Source organism: Motacilla alba, chromosome 14 (genome assembly GCF_015832195.1).
Source record: "Motacilla alba alba isolate MOTALB_02 chromosome 14, Motacilla_alba_V1.0_pri, whole genome shotgun sequence".
NCBI lineage: Eukaryota > Metazoa > Chordata > Aves > Passeriformes > Motacillidae > Motacilla > Motacilla alba.
In genome coordinates this window covers 7,383,779-7,404,228 of record NC_052029.1, presented here as the reverse complement: position 1 = coordinate 7,404,228, position 20,450 = coordinate 7,383,779, and the positions used below count along the sequence as shown (strand labels likewise).

The 20,450-nt window shown below is 36.0% G+C and overlaps 1 protein-coding gene across 2 annotated transcripts in view; it reads left to right on the top strand.

Annotated features, from left to right (window-relative positions):
* Positions 1–20,450, top strand: part of SNX29 (sorting nexin 29) — a 102,971-nt gene that overhangs the window by 49,910 nt on the left and 32,611 nt on the right. For both annotated transcript variants that reach the window (XM_038150822.1, XM_038150823.1), the window contains exon 19: positions 7,149–7,289. In XM_038150822.1, the coding sequence (XP_038006750.1) occupies positions 7,149–7,289 (141 nt within the window). The remainder of the gene's footprint in view (positions 1–7,148; positions 7,290–20,450) is intronic.

The window sequence follows — 20,450 nt, the reverse complement described above, 5'->3', positions numbered from 1 at the left end:
GTTGCTATAATTATCAATGCCTGACACTTAAGATAATGAAACTGAGATTTTATGATTCCTAAAGTGATATCAGTATTTAAATGGCTTCTTGCAAATCCGCCTTGTTTGCAGAGCAGTGAACACTTTACATTATAAACCAAATAAGTTTAAAGATTAATATGCTAATCAGACAAGACTGTTACTATTTGCATATGAATAGGACACCCTAAGACTATAATCAATAAACATTTCTTACAATTTTTTTATTCCTTTGACTCTCTTCAGTCTTGCTGTTTAGTATTGACTGACATATTTGCTTGTAATATTTCTTTTTATTTTACTTTAAACGATGTTTAAAAACTTGTTGTTTTCCTCTGCACTTCCTCTGTGAGGGAAGAGCAGTATGCTTTCCTAAGAAAGGGCTTCTATCACAGGATTATTTTGGTTGGAAAGCCCCTCTAAGATCATTGAGTCCAGCTGTTCCCCAGCATTGTCAAGGCCACCACTAACCCATGTCCCCAGAAGAGACATCCTCATGGCTTTTAAATTCCTGCAGGTGTGGTGACTCCACTCCTGGTGGGGCAGCCTGTGTTGGACAGCTCTTTCCATGGAGAAGTTTTCCCTGTCATTCCATGTGAACCTCCCCTGGCACAGCCTGAGGCCCGTTCGCCTTGTCCTGTCCCTGTTCCCAGGGGGCAAAGCCCAACCCCCGTGGCTCCAGGCTCCTGCAGGGAGCAGAGTGCAGTTGTGCAGAGTGAGGAGGTCCCTCCTGAGCCTCCTCTTCTGCAGGCTGAGCCCCCCCAGCTGCTCCCCCCTGGAGTTGTGCTCCAGCCCCTTCCCCAGCTCTGGTCCCTGCTCTGGACATGCTCCAGCCTCTGTGTCCTTGCAGTGGAGAGGGAGGATTTTCACAGAAACACAACATGAAAGAGGTGGAGGAGAACAGTATTTGATACCCAAAAGTGTTTGAGGAGGACAGTGCCCAGAAAATACTTTGAGTGAGAGATGAAACAGGGAAAGCACAGTCCAGGATGTGCCAGCTGGGCCTGTTGACCTTGAATTTAATCACAAGCCAGCAGGGCCTGGTATTTCCTCCAAGGTTGAAAATGGAAGGCAACAGACTGGCAAGTAAGAGTTGAAAGGTAAGCAACAAACTAAACCCAAAAAATTAAACCCAAAGTTGCATTTTATTTTCCTGATACATGATGAACTGGATTACTTCAGCAGCTGCAGTGCTAAGCAGGCAAAAAGGAGCAATAAATAGTCTTCTAATCATATTTCATTTCAGTGTTGCTCAGGGCAAGTAGAGAAGAAAATGAACTGGAATGATTGGGAGAATTTGAAGGAAAGATGTGGCTCATGACATCTCAGAGTGATTTGAGAGTGCATGAGCCAAAAATGTTGAATATCCCACTTTTTCTGCAGTGGGACCCAAGGATGCACCAAAGAAGCATAAGAGGAAGCATAAAGCAGAACAGTTTTTAAATAACTGGGATGAAGGGGGTATGGAAAGATGAGATCAGTCTTTGGAGACTTCTGTAATTATTTCTTTTTCTAAAGGAAACAGAATTATAGCTTAGTACATTGACTTGTTTATTGAAGTGCTGGATGCAAAAAAATCCTAGGAAAGTAAAAGCAGAACTTCTATTTTCAGATTATTTTGTAACTACTTCAGAAAAGTAACAAATAATTTATATTCAATAAATATCTAAAATAAATACTAGTGATGTTATGTATTTTAGAAACTGATTGATGAGATAGCCTCCTTTCTCTTGTCTGAGCACCCACAAAATTCTGTTTGGAGAAGAAGGCAGCACTGTTGTCATTTTACATATTTTCTCTTCTGCAGAAACTTCTTTCCCTGCAGTGGTTGTCATGCATTGCAATGACTGTGTGGTTCAAAGTGCATGTTTGTGAAACCACGTTAATTATCTTGGTAATTATAAGCCATATTTCACTGTCAAAAGGAGCTTATTACCTATTGAGTGATTTTTTTTTTTTTGGTGCTGATTTGATTTGTATATAAAAAAGACAAAAAATACTGATTCCATGTCACAAAAGTGGAGGCAGTGTTGCCTTTGTTCCCTGGTGGCCAGTCACTTTAGTGCTGTTGTAGTGAATAGAAGCAGGATGGTGACTGCAAAAGCAGTGATCATTACTCTGCATGTCTGTAATTGAGTGGATAAGCCTAAAATGTGTGACACTTTTCTCTTTAGTGGAACAATATTGGCTGTTTTTAAGGTTCATGCTTCGATATGTGTTGTGTCATATATTTGACACTGTATTGTTCATTTTTATGAACTGAATAACAGAAACTTGAAGATTTAACATAAATTATATTCAAGTATTGTAGTCTTTGTGCAAGTGGATAAAATGGTCATACTGAAATAAAAGCTTATTCACTCTAATTCCTGTTATGTCTCTATGGCACACAAAAATCTGCTCCTATCACAGCTGAAAAGTTTCATTGTTCCATTTGTTTTTCATTATGCAGAAAATTTTTAAATTGGATCATTTTCAAAGGGAGAACTTAACCATAAATGCAGGCCTGCAGCTGTCTCAAAATATAACTTGCATTTGTATTCACTTCTCACACTTCAGAGGTAACTTTGGAGAATTGGGCTTGAATTTGTATTCTTAACAGAATCCCATTGTCCTGAAGTGAAGTAAAATGAAACTGGTTCTTACTTTTTTCATGAATACTTTTAACTTCTTCCATATGCTTTGAGTGCAGAAATACATAATTTTGATAAAACTTAAGTAGATTGAAATACTTTACTCCCATTTCATAGTCTGCTTTTCTAACAAGATAATTTCAATCCCCTGAGAACAATTATTTATTAAATGGTAAACTTTGATCAAAATCTCTCTTCATGCTCCTGAATAATTGAGATGTGTATTAAAATTTAACCAGTTTTAAGAATTAAAAAAACTTTATTATCCAAAGTGTAAAACTGTGGACTAATGATACTCCAAGATTTGTAGTGTTATTTAAAAGCAAATGTAAGGGAAACATTCACCAGTCAAGCTTAGCTGATTTAACATCAGAAAGTAATGGTGCCAATTAGCATGTTCTGGTTTTGTGTTCATGCTGATTGGGTTGTCCCTACCAAACCAGTTGCTGATTTTCCTTTTTTTTTATCACATGCTTGGGCATTAATTTGAAAGTATGTAACAAACAAAAGGACCTTGTGAGGGAAGGGAAATACATTAACACAGTAGAATTACAGTCGTACAGAAGTAATAGTTTTTTTTATCACCCCTTTTTCCCTCCTGTAATGCTTACTTAGCTGGTAAATGTCACAGGAGCTTCCTTAGTGTAGCTTCCTTTTGCATTCCTTATGCTCTCCATCATTTTTTTCCGTGCTCAAACCTATGACCTTGTCCAGCCTAGGACTGATTCTTTGCAGACATTCTCAGTATTCTCTGTGTCCTTTGAAGTGTTCTGCTGCTGAAATGTCCTGAGTTCTTTTGTGTCTTGTGCCATGTTTATATGTGGTTTAGTAGAGTTTTCACTGCTCAGCTTCCCTTAATATTACTCCCTTCCCTCTGGAATGGGGCAAGGGCTCACAAGGACTTTGACTTCAGCGCTTTTGTATTTGTAGAGCTCCCATCAATCGAGTTCTCTGTCTTAGAATTCATTTTTCATTATGTATTCAGTCCATCCTTCCAGGAAATGGGAGCCACATTTGCAGGCAAGATTCAGGAGTAACTTTGTGTAGGGAATATCCTTCCTGATGTTTAATCTGGAATTCTACAGCATGGATGTCATTGCAACAGGAGAAGGCTCTGTAATATCTCAGTCAGTATCTCTTGCTGCCAGCTCTACTGGAGAGAGACAAAAGGTGAATCCTCAATATAACAAACTGGGTCTTGCATCAGAAAAGAGAAGCACCCACACGGGACTTCTGCAGATCAGAAGGATGAATGTTGATTACAGGCATTTGGTCTGTGTACACTGGAGCTGGAACAAGTTAATATTTTGGCTTCTGTCCTTTATTTTCCTCAGGCTTTTATGTGTAAGAGGTGATGAGTTGTGTCAGTTGGTACCAGGCTGTTAGCAGGACTTGCTAACAGCATTTTTGACTCAGAACTGCTTAAAGATTCTTAACCTGTTAAGAAACTTCTGGCTCAAACCCCAGTACCATGGGAGCGGGATTTTTCATTTAAGTATGCAATCATTAAACTTGTGCTTTCACATTGATTCTCTGAAGGTTTTTGGCATTTCAGTAATATTACGTGAGCAGGTAGCAGACTGATAAACACTATTAAATTACTACTGTTACTGCTATTGCTCTCCAAATCTCTGACTTCAGACAAGTTTGTGATGAGAAAATAACAAACTAATTCATTAAAAATACTTATTAATTGAATTTTTTCTTAGAGCTGCCATAGCTCATAGCTACAGAGAGGTTACCAATCAATCTTTACACAGGAGACCCCAGTAGAAAGTGCTCCTAAATTACAAAAAGAAGCTACTTAAATTATTTTTTATATTCAAGACAATATTATAGTGAAATCTGTTGTCTACAAGTAAATTTTCTAGCAGTGATTTTGCTTTAGTCTGCACATTTTCATTACCCTGAAAATTATTTAAGTAGGTTAGGAATTGGATGATATTAGGAAAACAGGGGAATCAGAAAGGAAATGGAATGATTTAGAATTGAACTTTTAAATTGATCTGAAAATAAACCTGAGAGTAGTCATTTCAACTTTGTATAACTTGGCCCTAAGATAACTATATGCCTTCAGTGACTAGAGTAGGGTAAGTTTATCCAAATAATTTTATATTTAGTATTTACTTAGTTTGATTTCCCAACTGAATTTGCATTAAGTACGTAGGAATCCCTTGGCTTGGGAATGGTATTCCCCTCTGAGAATACTATTAGAATACTAAAAGTTTAAATGTGTGCTGCATCATGAGCTTTAATATACCTTTCACAGTCTGTTAGTTGATTGTCAATAAATTCAATACGGCACAGGGCTCCAAATGTTGCATTTTCATTTCTTGCTGTCTAAATGAAATCAATATCTATGTACATAGAAGAACAGTAAGAAATTTTCCAATAGTTTTATCTAAGAAATCAATCTGTGTTTTTACAGTCCTGAAAACATTCAATTACAGCATACAGGATTCCTTGGTTAGTTAACTATGGGTTACAGCTTAGCAGGTAATGTTAAAGTGCATGATTCACCAAATCACATGTGCACAGATAAGTGCTTAGTTAAATTAGGATTTCCATATTAAATAACTTAGTTGAAAATAATTTAACTTTTTTTTTTTTTTTTTGTCATCCCTGCCCCCAATAGGGAAAACAGGGAAATTGAAACATGAATCTTGGGAATGTATACAGAATTCCAAGCAATATGCTGGTTGAAGTGAGAATAGGCAGGGGGAGGCCTTAGAGCTGAGTGAATAAAGATTTTAATATATTTTTTACTACATTAAATAAATTTGATTAGAATTAAACAAAATAGTTGCATTTCATATATTCTTTCATTTGCCTTCAAAGATGTACTCAATTGTTAAAACAGATAGTCCTGTAGGTGTTTAATTATCCTGGCTTTGTTTTCAAAGTGAAAAAGAAATCTGAATACTTCTTGCAGACTTACTGTTGTGGTTCCATCATTACAGTATCTGAATTCTTGTTACCAAAACTAGTTGAATTTTTGTTTGCATATGCATTTGTAATTCACAATACTCTGGATCTTTTAAATTTAGATGTGCTAATTTTGGAATTATAGCATTCCTTTTTTGGAATGATAGTCTTCCTGTAGAAAATGTATTAGGTTTTCTACACTGAAATATTCTAATTTGACAAAATTTGCATGGTTTCTGCATAATACATTGTATTTTGTTGCAAAGAAGCCTCCTATAAATTTGGGAAACTAGGTGTCTGAAGAGAGAACTTCAGAAAGACCAAAGCATGGGCAACCTTTGTGGAAGAGGACATTCACTTAATCTCTGAAATACCACCAGTCCTTAGAAAAATTGAATTTTTGCTCTGAAGGACTTGGAATGTCTCAGAGAGAAGGACTGTGCTTCAGTCACCAGGAAAAGCTGCAATTCAGTGTTGAAATTGGCCACATCAAAATCCAAATTTTATTCTTATCTAGTTTCCACAAAAATACAGTTGTTACTGCCCACTCTCTGTGACGGTGGTTGGTGTTGCTTTTTTAATAAGTGTTCTCCTGATATTTGCCTTACAGTTTACTACTAAATTACTAGGGGATTTTGGAGCTGCCAGGCCGTGTCATCAGTACTGTTGCAGTTTAATTCCTGCTGTAAAATACTGAGAGTATTAACACACACATGCACACATGCACGAATGAATAAACTACAGATTCCATTGAAGGAGCAGAGGGAAAGGTCACTCTGGATCTTAAGTTCTGATGCTTGGTTTAGAGTTTCTGACTTGTGCTGTTTCAGCATTCTTTTAAACTGTGTCATTCCCTTGGAAAGAGTGAAATCTCAGTTTTCTGTAAGTATATTTCACTTCTGCATGACATTTTCCTAGAGAAAGCGAATATTTAGCATGTAATTGGTAATAGGCTCATGAAATAATGAGCAGCAAACAAAAACAGAATCACAAAAACTACAGCTGTGTTAAATTATACTTAATGTCCTATACAAGCAGAAAGAATGAACTGTGTTTATTTTCCAAACAATAAAATTTCTAGTTTAGTTTTCAATGTAATTTTGTTAGGAAGTAAATTAAGTTTCATACTTTGGATAAAATTAGGTTTTGCAATTCTGATGCTACAAAGCTAATTTACAAAGTTGAAAAACTGTGTTGAGGACATAGAAATGAATTTCATAGTGGTATTAAATTATTTTTTCCCTTTGGTCACTGGGTAGTAGAATATGCTGGAAACCATGGTAACAAGAAGTGCTGCCATGGTTGCCCCAGAGTCATGTTAAAATGAGCAAGCTGTGTTTGTCTTGATTAAAATAAGAGAGAGAGAAAGAAGAGGAAAAGGGAGAAGGGAGAGAATGAGGTTAATGACGTGTACAACAGCAAACGCAGTCAGACATGGGTCTGGGGCCGTGGGGTCCTGGAGCTTCTGGTGCCTCACGTGAAGGTGCTGAGCCAGGAGGCTTTGAGGAGTGAAGGACACACATCAGCCCTGCTTGTCTTTACATAATTCCCTTCCCTGTCTGTGTTTTACAGGTTTATATCAGGATAAAGGATGATGAGTGGAATGTCTATCGAAGGTACGCAGAGTTCAGAAGCTTGCATCAGAAATTACAGAATAAGTACCAGCAAGTGAGGACTTTTAACTTCCCACCAAAGAAGGCCATTGGAAACAAGGTACTTGAACTCACATTATCAGTAAAAGTTGGGGGAAAACCTCTCTTATCCATACACAAAAAATGAGGTGACTCAAATGTTTTCACCCCTGCTGGTAGCTGCTATTTTTATAGACGTTCCCCCTACCAGCTGGAGATTCACTGATGTAGGTAATGCTTTGGTTTTTCCACGTACTGAGAGGTTTTATTGAATGAAATATTGGTGACATGCACAAATGCACAAACTCTCAAAAACTCTACTGGACAGCCCTGTACATAAAATGAAGTTTCTTCTCCATTTCTCTCCAAAAAATGCCAGCACTTAACACTGGCAAGTAATTCATCTAATCTTCCTGTATATTTCAAAAAGTATCAATCTAAATTCCTTGAATCCCTGCACTCTTCACCAATACTTTTAAGTTCTTTAAACCAGCTTTTTAAAGATATTTAGGTACTTAATTCCTGTAATCTGTGCCTTTGTGTCCTAGCCCTGCCATTTAAAAAGGGGAATTTGTGTTCTCCTGTCGTATAGGGATTTTGAAATGAAACAGTAAATATTGTAGTATGTATGTAGTAAATATGTAGTACCATGTAATTAAAATCTTTAATCATCAAAACTTTAGGCTGATCAAGAGCGTAAATGCACTTTGCAATGTACACTGCAAATCCAGTAAGGATTGACAAGTAATTGAAGTAATTTTCTTTTGCAATGCAGGAATTATCTAAAAATTTTATTTAGCTATCACAAGTAAAATCTCCAAGATATTGGAGATTTAAATTGTGTTTGTGACTGAAACTTCTTTACTAAGCTGCTGGGTTCTTAAATTAGAGTTTTTAAAGTTAATCAAAATTTTTAGCTTTTACATAGGACTTTTTTTTTACTATTTTTTTGCCTTTGTATCACTGAGTTCTTATATTAAATATTTTAGAAGCTCCAACAATAGTGATCCATTTGGTCATCAAAAGACAGCTGAAATAATGACTTCAAAACTCAGATCTTCATGACACTGTTTAGTTTAAGACCACAGTAATAAATATATTAATAAAATGCCACAATTGTCCTTTGTCTGTGTTAGAAAAATGATCTTTGCTAATTTGTATGAAGTAACATACATTTTCAAAAAGAAATAGAAAAAAGTTAGAAATACCTTACTGGCATTCAGATGTCAGTGAATGTGGATTATGAATGTTGAAAGACAGTAACTTTGCCTTCCAGTGATTTCCCAGGTGTTTTGTGAAACTGGCTAGGTAAGTTTGGCACATGTGAAATGGCAGTGACGCACGTAATCTGGGATGGGTGGTGGTGATCCAAATATATATGAAATTTATCAATAAAATCTATAGGTCTGTTTGCTTGACATAAGGTCCAGTTAATGTGGTTCATTGCCTGCTGACTGAGGAAATGGAACTACTTATGAGAGCTTTCCTGCTTTTTTTCATCTATTAGGAGATCATGCATTTTTCATTTAATTTTTAGTGGATGGTTCTGTAATGGAAACCAGGCATTTTCTTCTTTGTTACATAACTAATTCTCCTTTTTTTGAAGTGATGGAGTATCAGCCACTTCAGTAAATTACAAAAGACGCCTTTTAAGCTTTTTTGGATACTCTTTCATCTTTAATTACTTTAAATACTAATTGAGTTACGACTTCAGTTGCACAGTTGATGCATACAAAATTATCAGTTGAGCAACTCATTAAAGAATTTGCATTGCTTATTCTTACGGTGCTTTAGCCTTGAGACAAAATTCTACCTTAATCTTGCATAAACCCACAACCACTTATCAGATCTCAGAGAAAGGGTTTTTTCTTTACAGTAAGAAGTGGGTGCCATCCCTTGCACTCCTGAAAGTCTCTTGTGATGAGACGTGGGGCAGTGCTGTGGTTGTGACCTGGCAAGTCACAGGGTGACATTTTCACCTCAGCTGTGCAAGGCTCAGTTTGGCACACTGGAATTTTTTTGCACAGCACATTGTGCAGGCAGACTTTTGTCCTTTTAGTGGGGCTGTTTTCTGTGTGTCACAGAATGTATTCCCCTTTGGAATTTGTACCATTTGGAAAATAACTGTGCTGTGTGACTGACAGAGACGGGTTAAAGGCTCTGAGATGGCCCTGCTTTCCAGGGCCAGTTGAAGGTTTAAAAGGAAGGTTAAAAAATTTAGTATAAAATTAATTAATTCATGGGGGAATTTCTGTCTTGGAATTGTGCAGAACTTTCAGTTTAGGATGAGGATTTGTGCAGGATGTTACACATGGAAGTGTTTGGTAATAAACATTAGGAGAGATATTGCCAATACTACTTTTTTTCAATACTGCTTTTTAAATGTAGTGGCTACCAAAGCACATTTACCTTTAAATATGCAGTTAGATTTCAATAGATATTTTTTTCTCTCTGATATTACTTCTGCTGGTTTTGATAGAATTAGAGCTGTCTTCCCATTTCTAGATTAATCAATACAATCTTAAATCAATGCCTAAAGAACAGTTTCAGTGGCTGAATTCTGCTAACAAAATCATCTCTTACATTCGTCTATGGTTTTCACATCCTTTGCAACTCCTCAGTGTTATTAGATGCCCAAATAACATATTAGTAAAAACCAGTCCTCCATGTGTAAATGGCTAAAACCAATCATTTTACAGCTTTTGGAAAATGGCATTGATGCTTTTATATCCTGCATGTCAGTATGTGGATGAGTTTACTCACTGCATCCCTTCAATGCACTCTGTACTGTGGGGTTAATGAAGGTGATGTGCTTATTGTAGATTTCAGAGGCATCCAAAGGTCTTGCTGTAATTAAAACCAGCGCTGAATTTCATGTTCAGTTACATGCCCCAGATTTAGGAACCTCCAGGACCACAAGAGGACACCGTGTTCTGCAGAATGACCTGGAATCACTCCTGCAGACTGACAAAATACTGTCCAGTGCTTTGCTATGCAAAATATTGGAGCTCAGAGGAGGGAACTTAAATAGAAGAGAGTAATGTAGAATAAAATACAGAGAGGTATTGATTTTTATGCATATTTTCCCTGTTTACTGCAGTAGAAGTCAGGGAGGTCAGATTCAAATGCAAAGTTGCAGAGTTTGACATTGGGAAAATGCAAAAAGAAAGCAGAATTTCAGCTGAATGAGTATTTAAAAAAGTTGGAAAATCAAATAAATCAAGTAGCAGTGGAATTTGAAAATATTTAACAATTATAACTCACTGTTATTAATAATAATATAAATCTTGATCATTATGTTTCGAATGTATTTTTGCCTTTCATTTGTTTTCCTTCTTTTGGGACAATTTATCTTAAAAGTTCGTGTTCATAGTATTTCAACAAATTACGTATGTAGGATTAAAACCTAGCTTTAATGCTTGAGGAAACCTAAATTTAATAACAGAAAACCAATTAGTTGAAAAATAGCTGAAAAGAGGAAAGAATACTGCTTTGGACAAGTAACCTTTTTGCAATTACAAAGAAGAGTGTGTATTTGCCTTTCAGCTTGGTAACCTCATTTTCAGCATATTAGTTTAACATTTGAATTTAGTAAGTTTGAACTAAAATAAAGTAGGGAAGAGAATAATTTATTTTATAAATGTTGCTTTGAATCAAGTTAGATATTCACTGAAGGAAAATAATAATGCTGGCAAGAGTCCATGTATTAATTTTCATATACACTAGACCCCATGCTGTGTATCTTCTACTAAGGATCTGTCAGTGCTGGTAGCAAATATTTGTCAAAATCTTTATGAGTAATCCTGACAAGAATAATAGTTCTTTTTATTTCAATTAATCAATGCTTTGTTTGAGGAAAACAAATATATATGTTCCCTTGTGTTGTGTGTATAAGAGAAATGTCATATACTCAGCATCTATTTTAATTCTTTTTTAACATGCAGATCAATTTATTGAAAACTTACAAATTTCCACTGTATTGTTAACATTTGAACTGTTCAGGTTTTGTAATTTTAAAACATGTTCCCCCTCTATCAACCTGGCTTGTGATTTGCTCAGTATTTTCTATGTATAGAAAATACTATATAGCTGTGTATACCAAGATTTGTAATTTCAAACTAATTTTTCTTGCATGAGGTAGATTTTTTCCTTTTATCAAGCCTTCAGGTATTTTGGCTCTTTTGAACTCATCTGTCCATTCTCACTGTTTGTCTTTGTCACTGCTGCCTTCCTGTCAGGAATGCCCAGGACAGGCTGGGTTCCATGGGGCAGCACTGCAGTGTGCCCACTTCTGGGAAGCTCGTGAGGAAGAGCTCTATACAATCACAGCCCTTGATTGGAAAGGGTTCCCTGTAGGTTCTTGCATACAAATACAATTAATTTTGTTTCATTTAAGATAACACTTCGCTTACATTTGGCTTCTGAACCTTTGCTGGTGTTGTAGTTGGTGTCTCTCAAAATAATCATTAAATATTAATACATGAATATTCACTGGACTGACTAGATATTGCAGCAGTCTTAAAGTCCCAGTTGCTGCTTCTACATTGGGTAGATGATAGTAATTGAGTAAAGATCTAATTAAGAATCCTCTTGCAAGTGTTGTCCCAGTAGAGGGCATATCAAAATAGAAATTCTATTCTTTAGTTCCACTGAAGACCTGAATTCACTGATTGTCTAAGTGAGGAGAAATGGAATCAGGTAGCTTTGCACTGAGTGCTGACTTGACTGCATGATATCCTCTGCTCTCCTTTAAAGTACTGGATACCCCTATGGAAAGGATACACAGCACTTTGCTGAGGCCAGAAGAGTGACTTTGCTGTGACTTCTCAGTTGCATTGGGGGAGCAATACAGAACTCTGAAGTAAATGTTTCAAATGTTAGGTTGATAAAATGAATATGTACTTTTCACCACTGTACTATCAGTGGCTAACATCAATTGTAGATTAATTTGTATATGCCCCTATTTTAAAAAGTTCAAAAATATCATGTGCATGTATTTAAAAAGATTCTGTTGGTATACACACATATATATGAGCATGCCAAAGACAACATCAGACCCATTTGGGATCTATATGAAGTTGGCTTCTGGAATCTATGTTGTGATTCTGCAAGTTCTGCTCCCAGGAGCTGTCTTTCTCCCATTTATGCCAGTGGAAACTTGCCTTTGCTCACAGAGTGCAGATAGATTCCTTTTCTTTTGTTCCCAACAGCAAAGCTGCCTTTTATCAGTGTTTGGTCTGTTTGCCTGTTGCTGAAGATAGTGAAGAGTTTAAGATAGGCTGCAGGATAACTGTTTTAGGATTAAAAAGCAAAGAAGATAAAGATTTTATTGCAAGTAAAAGAAAACAATAGAGCTTGCTCTTGTGCTTATAGTGTTTATTGGTTTTTAAGGAAGTTTGTCAAGTAGAGTTGCCTGGCTTGGTGTGTGTATATATATGAAGAAATATATAAATATGAAGTTCATATATATATATGAAGAATTTTGAAGCCATTCAAATTAGAGTTTGAGTGTTAATATTTTTGCTGTTAAGGGTTTCCCATGGTGTCATTGCTGTGTAACCCCTGTCATGCATTTCCCTCCTGTAAAAGCTGATTGCTGTTTTTGGTGAGCAGGACCTGTCTATTCATAGACAGTACCCCCTTAAAGCTGCAGGTGATGGAGGAACTAAAGTCCCTTTGGAAAGGGAAGCAGCATAATAGGAATAAGGTTTTTTAAGAAACACACACACCCCTCCCACATAAAATATGTATTTGAAAATGGGAAGTATAACAATTCCTGTTTAACTAGTACATAGACAATAACAGAAAACATATGGAATGTTTGAAAGAGAATGGTGCAGGAAGAATCTTAGAGGAGGAAGTAATTTGATTTTAGATTTGGCTCTTTTTCTGTCCAAATTCAGCAAAACAATTCAGGGTGTCCTGAAATTAAAGTATGTGTTTGACTTGCATTGGAATCAGAAGTACAGATATATCTGCTTTTGTCCTCTGTGAGATTTAGGAGCTCACAGAAGCTATCTTTCATCAGATTCGTTTGTCAAAGTCAGACTGGCAGGGAGAGCTGAGAAGAAAGCAAAACTTGTTATTAATGCATGTGGGACAGGGGGCTAAATAATCTAAATAATGTTTCTTGGTACTAAGCTTTGATATCCAATGTCTTCAAGTAGAATTGGTAAAACATTATGACTCTCTGATGTTTCAGAATTGGGCTACATTTATTAAAGTAGAAAAGCCTTGAAAATATTAAACCTCAAGTTATATGTTAAAAATTTGAAGTTAAATATTGCTTTCATAATGCTATTTAGGTATGATGTAATATAGAAGCTTAAATTCTGTATTATTCTTGACTTTCAAAGTAAGTAGATTTTAGTTTTCAACTCTCTTAGTGGGCTTAACTAGTGTATTGACTTATTGTCATACAGTCTTTTGCCTTGTGGGTTATAGGAAAAACTGTAGCTAATATATATTTGACAGATATGCTTGTGCTATAGTGTGGGTAAAAGGAAAAGAAATGGACCCATTTGTATTGTGTTCAAACTAGGAAAGGAACTCAAATTAATCTCATATATGGTTCTATGTGATAATTCTGTAATATACCACAGTTTTTGTGCCATTTTAAAGCCACAAAAGAAACTTTGTTCCTTAAGTTCACTGTGTTACTTTGTAGCTGGAAAGTTCAATTCTCAAAGAAGCTTTAGAATAGCAATTGGGACTGCATGAATACAATCTGGTTTTCAAATATGTGACTTAATTGCAGTACCATACAAATAGAAATAAAAATAATGTGACTCCTGGCATAGTCATTAAGATTTCTAGTCACAGCCCACCTGTTTCCTAACACTGTCACCTGCACACTAAGGGGGAATACAGAGTATTTCAGATTTTGAATCCAGATCCTCTGGGTTTTCTACTGCATAAGACTGCAGTTGATATTTTATGTGTACAGCACTTAGAAAAGAGCATTCAGTTCTTCTTCATTTCCATTTTTTTGTCATATCAGTATCCAAGAAGAAGAGAAATAAGTCAGCAGGAAATGGTTGGCTTTTATATGACAAATACTTTATAGTAAATGCTTCCCATTGTGTGGCATGAAATGTCTGGGTTACCTGAAACTCGGCATGAAGGTTAAATCGAGCGGAGTGCAGAGCAGCACATTTCATTTTCAGGGGTTTAATTTGAAAGGTAAACAGTTCTCCAGCTCATGCTTCTCCCTCTCCATCAGAATGTCTCACTGAATTAATCTGTTCATTTGGTGCTCAAGGGCACCATTTCAATGAAATAGTGAATCGAGTCATTTTCTTTTCAAGTTACAAAAATTTCCTGCTAATTGCTGTTGAAGTTTAGGAAGAAGGAATACAGACTATTTAGGGTCTACAAAACAAAACTTTGCCCGTCAAGAGATGTTTTTATTCTTGCTGTCTTGTAATGCTATAATCAAGGGAAGCAATTTATTCTAACAAATTATTGAATATAGAGCCCATAGAAACAGTTCAGATGGTGTTGCTTTGCATCATGACATTATGGGGAAAAAAAGGAAAGTAATTTACATGCTGCTTGGACAACTGCTAGATAAAAATATGGCAGTTTTATAACAACTCATGCGTCATTTAGATATTCTAGTAGCCTCCTGGTATAAAATGAAAATATAAAAATAAATTTTCTATATTTATTTCTTATTGTGGTGGTGATGCTAAATTGCCAAGTTATTTGGATTAATAAACTTCCTTTCAGAGAAATCTTAACAGGGACACCTAATTACAAAAATAAAAGCAATACTTTCTTTTTTTGAATTTGAAATTTTACCCACATTTTTCCCTTTTCTTACATATCAATGTGCTTGATTTCACCTCTCTTCTCCTTCCCAAAATGTATTGTTTTATAAATATTGGCAAATTTTCATCTTGGTTGCTGTACAGCTTTTTGGGTAGTTGCTAGTACTAAAGATATTTAGTGTTAATTTTTTTAAAAAGAAAACAAAGTATTGAATACTTCAGATAATGTGAAATGCTGAGAAAATTTGCATGAAAAATTTGGTTGTCTTCATTGTATCATGTAAAATATCTTTGCATGAAGGCACAATAAATTATGGACACTTCATATCGATATTCCTCATTAATTGAACTTATATTTTAGCAAATAGAATAATCCCATCAGAATGTATCTGAATAAAATTTTTGTAAAAGAAGAATCTAGGATTTTATGTGAGAGTTAAGTTTTTTTTCATTATTGATTTTTTAAATCAATTTTTTGATTTTTTTTTCATTGCTGCAAACTTACTGTATATAGAAGCTTGTACATTGTAAGCAGTGTGTGTGCCATGTTTCTAAAGGAATTTGAGGTGGGTTATTTTGCTGTTATTTTAAATTCAGAGTCTCTCTTTATTGGTCTTCAGGGCATTTTCAACCAGATTAAAGAATGAAATTAGGAAAGAAAACTGCAGTGTTGGAAAGAAGCACTGAACTGAGACACATTTTAACTAATATTGTTGATAGTTATTACTGTAATATAGGCTAGTGAAAAAATGGATCTCAATTTCATGAACTGTTGTGTTTTAGTTTGCAGAATCTCCTGAATAAAATTATAGGGTAGACTGCTAATACTTTATCTGAGGAGAAAACAGAAATAATGTTTCCCTATTCAATAGCTGAGCAAGAGATGAGCCCTAGGGGTCGAACTTCAGTTTTTTATTGATGCATTTTAATTAACAGTTGATTCCTGACCAGTTGACAAATTAATACATGGTTGGCATATGTCTTTAAATAACAAAATATTTCGATGACACTGGATTTTATTAGCATAACATTGCCGAGTTCTTTTTCTAACAGTGGCATTAACCACAGCACTAAAAAGAGATCAGTTTTAGATTTATTCTCAAGCTTGCTTTTTTCTGTTGGCGTGTTTACTGATTAAAATGCTGCTTTGAATAAATGGGTGCTTGACTGAGGGCATTGCAGGACTGTAGCTCACACTCAGCATGTCTGCTACTGGCTGGGTTTGCAGCAATGCCTTTTTCAAGCTACTTTATCTAAAAGCACTTTTCTGGTACCATTGAAACGAACCCAGAGCTGGAGATGGAAATGCATCAGCTATTTTAGTAGAGAAACACAGAGTAATAATTACAATTATGTAGTAAATCTCTGTTTAAAGGAAAATAGATTTCTTTTCAAAACTGACAGTTCCTTGATTTCTTCTTTGTATCTCATCCTCTTAAATTGCTGTTTGTTCCACTGAACAGTAAATGGACAAAAAAAATCTCACACTGGCATGGGGAAAATGACAATTTCATGTATTGTATCCCCTTGTTATGTTGTATAACGCTGGCCTGGTTCTGCCATACAGAATCTGGCAATACAAATAAGATGGAAATTTTAAGTTTCTGCAGTTTCAATAATTTTGAGATGATTTTTGTGTAATACTGTGGCATCTGGTATATTTAGGATTGGAAATGGTACCTTCCTAAAAGTTTTATGATGCCATAGTTCCTTAAGGACAGATGTACTGAAGTTAAATTTTACTGTGGCTTGTGTAAAGGTGTCAGTCAGTCTGTAAAGTGAATATTTGCTATTGAAATTTTAATTACAAACTAGTGAGAATGACTCAGCAATTGAATATTTAATTAGCTCCCATCTCAGCTTCTGATTGCCAGCTTCATTTTGAGGTTAGCATTTGGTGCCTCATAAATAGATAAAAAACTGATATGATAATTTTGCTAAGACTGATTGGCTAAGACAGTGGAAAAGATTAGGCTACATTAGAATAACCTGAGTTTATTTCTGCACTTGCAGGTTCAACTTTGAATAGCATTATTGTCAGTTTAGCTTAGGATAGGATGCATCATGTGGTATCAGAGGCTGATTAAAGTCCTAAAGCCATATTTCCTTTTATTTAATATTTCCTTTTATCTTAATTGAGCTGGATTGAGCCCTCTGCTGTTTTGTTGTTTAGTTTTGTTTGGGTTATCTTTTCCCCCCGTTTCCACAGCAGGAGGTTGGTTAAATGCTAAGTAATGGTTAGAACCTCAGGAGCAGTGAGTTTGATGTTGATAGCAGCAGCACCAAGCCCAGAATCTAAAAGTGTTTTATCTGTCCCTAAATCATGGCAGGTAACCATGGCAATCATAGCATTTCCAAAAGCTCCTGGAAAATATTTGAAACATCTTAAGTGAGCTGTCCCATTAATAATGAAGAATATCAATGTTTCACCATCTGTTCCATACTAGCAGTGTGTATAAAAGACCAGCAGTTGTGTGAAACAATTTAAACTGCAAGTGGGAATGAACTTGGCTTGTAATGAAAAACTGCAAAAGAACATGACATAAAACATCGTACATCAAGACTCTGCTTCTTAGTTTTACACCTTAAACTCGTCTTCTAATATATGTTGAGAGTCTATAACTTTTCCATTATCTATTACAATATTTAGATATTTGTAATTTGATACTAGCATTTTGCCAGGGGCAGAAGAAAAGTAGCAAATTATCAGGCAAAAAGAATCCCATACAACATTTTGGGAGGCATGAATTTCAGATTTAAAATATTTTAGCAGATGTGTTTTGATGCTTCTGTAGTCTGAATGAGGTTTTTTGCTTGTTAACTGAAATTTTGTGGTCTCTTAATCAAAACTGTGTGCTCTTGAACTGCGGGGTAGTAAATTACTTTCACTGCAGTTAGTGCAGAAACAGTAGCAGCTTTATTTTTTAGAAAAGATGCCTAAAAAACTTAAGTGAGAAAGTGGGTCTTTATTTAAGTACTGTTACTTTATCTTTCTATATATGTATTTGTTTCCCTAAAAATGAAACTATGAAATCTAACCTTTAATAATGTGAAAATGCAAAGGTTTCTTGTAAATGCATTGGTAATTTTAACAAAATTACTTGGTCCTCCAAGTACATTCACATCAAGTGTAGGTGAATGTGTATATTGAACCTTAGGGGAAGATCTTTGCTGTTTTCTGTGTGAGTACATATGCAAATGTAGGCTTGTATCGACTCATACAATCACCAGAGACATGTATTAAAAGTAGGAGGTGGGTGTCACTGATACAAACCCACAGCAAAAAAATTCCCTGTATTTTTTGCTTGTAAATAAAAGTAGGTGTTTGTTTACAAGTTGGAATGTAAAGTACTACCTAGATTTCTGCTGTGGATAATTGGGCCCAATGAAAAGAAGGTTATAGGTACCTTCTTATAATTTAAGACTGAAAAAATTGGCCAGGCTTTGAGCCAGTTGTGTTTTTCTGTTACCAGTTGTTCTGTTTACTATATTGTGACAAGAACTCTTTATTACTGCAACAGCTTGGCAGTAACAACTCTGTGCTAAAATCATTGCTCTGAGTAGCCAACCTGCTGTTGCAAAATGCACGTTTAATGATAAAGTGCAGACCTGGAGCTGAATCATTTTGACCTTGGTTTACATTGCTTCTGGTGAGGACAACAAGCCTTCTTACATGGTACAGAATTTCATGGTAGATTGCTTGGTGTTTGTTTTACAGATCAAATTCATGTCAGAGTAAAAGAACAGTTTTAACTGTTTTCAGGCTGGATTTTTATTTCTGGGATGTTCTGCCTTTTTCTTGGACAAATGGCAGAAAAAAAAACATATTATAAGCACTAAGTTGTTCAGCTGTCAACAGCAAAAAGTGCCTTCCCTAAGCATGTTCTGGCAGTCTTAATTAGAAAAGTCCTTTGTGCCATTATTTTCTGTAGTCAAGGAGACTCTTTAGAGTAGCACAAGGGATAGAAAGTACCTACATTCAGCATTTGGCTCCTGTGTCTATAGCAGAAGTCCTTCCTGTGAAAGAAGATGTTTTTTGTTAAACACATTTGCAATACAGAAGTCATACTAAAGGAATGCAACTTCTGCTAAAGAGAATACTTAAACATAATTGAAATTAATTCACTGGAAAAGTTGCTGAATGTGGTATTTAACAATGGAGGTTTTCTTGTGAAAACATGCCTGACAGAAGCTATGGAAGTGGAATGAACAAGTGCAGTGAGGGTGAGGCAGCTCTTGGGAGGGCTCTGAGCTGTGCCCGGGCGTGCCCTGGCAGTGGCTCGTGGAGCACGGCAGGATTGTCCTCCCCCGTGGGACAGCCTGGCAGCACCTGGGGCAGGAGGACTCCAACTGAAAGAGGCTCAGGTGCCAAACATCCCCTCTGCTCATGTGGTTAAAGCTTCCAGAACCAAAGCTCTTCCCCAAACTTTTTCTTCTTCCCAGATATCTCCCATGAGTCCTTGTCTTGTCTTCATTCCCATGCAGCTGGTGGCAGCAGTGTCCCTCCAAGGAGGTGATGTGGTGCTTTAAATCCTCAGAGAGGAGAGAGGGGAGCACAAGGCTGTTCCTTGAGCCTCACCAAAGAATCCAGTGGGAACAGAAATCTTAGTGAAAAGAAAAATAATAGTAATATAGGTGCTATTCAATGCTAAGTGTTTAGTTAGCATTGAAGGGCACGTTTATGTGTTATTATAGTTCCATTTTGTGGCAGTATTATGTGTCCTCATGAATTGAAATGTTTGCTTTAATGTTCCAAACATCTTGTATAGGCTTCAGTTCCACACATTTGTCCTCCTGCGGCAGGGCAGGGAGCAAGCTCTGCTCTGCTCTGCTCTGTGCCAGCAGCAGCTGCTCTCAGCTCTGGGAGCTGGGCAGGTGACCCTGCAGAGGGGCCTGGGGGGAGTTCCAACACCACAGCTTTGTTGGTTTAATAAAGGATGAGTTTCAAATCACTTGCAACTCAACTGGTGTGTATGTTGCTGAAAAAATATGTGACTGATAAAAATGAAATAACAATGTATTTAATATATAGGGTTTTTTAATTTTCACTTAGATCTCCATTGAATTAATTTATTTGATTTATGAATACATCAATTTTTCATTACATTACTACATTGAATGAAATGTGTTAGTGTAGAACTGGAATGTTAAAATGGGACTAGACATCTGTGTAAGTTCGTATGTAGAAAACAAAAATAAAATTAATCTGTATCTATTTTGGAATTTCATGAATTTAATTAAACAATGTAAGCACTGCTTAAGTTTTTGAAGTCTGTAAGTATGGATATTTTCAGCAGTTTCTTACATCTTACTCTATTATGTCCCTACAATTATGTCTGATTTTTTATTTCTAAAAATATGCTTCTTCCTGGTAACTTCTAATGAGAGGGAAGAACAGAACAAAATGTCAGTGAAGGTTCTAGGAATGCTACAGCAAATTCCTCCTGAACTTGGATGAGCATCCCTGCTTT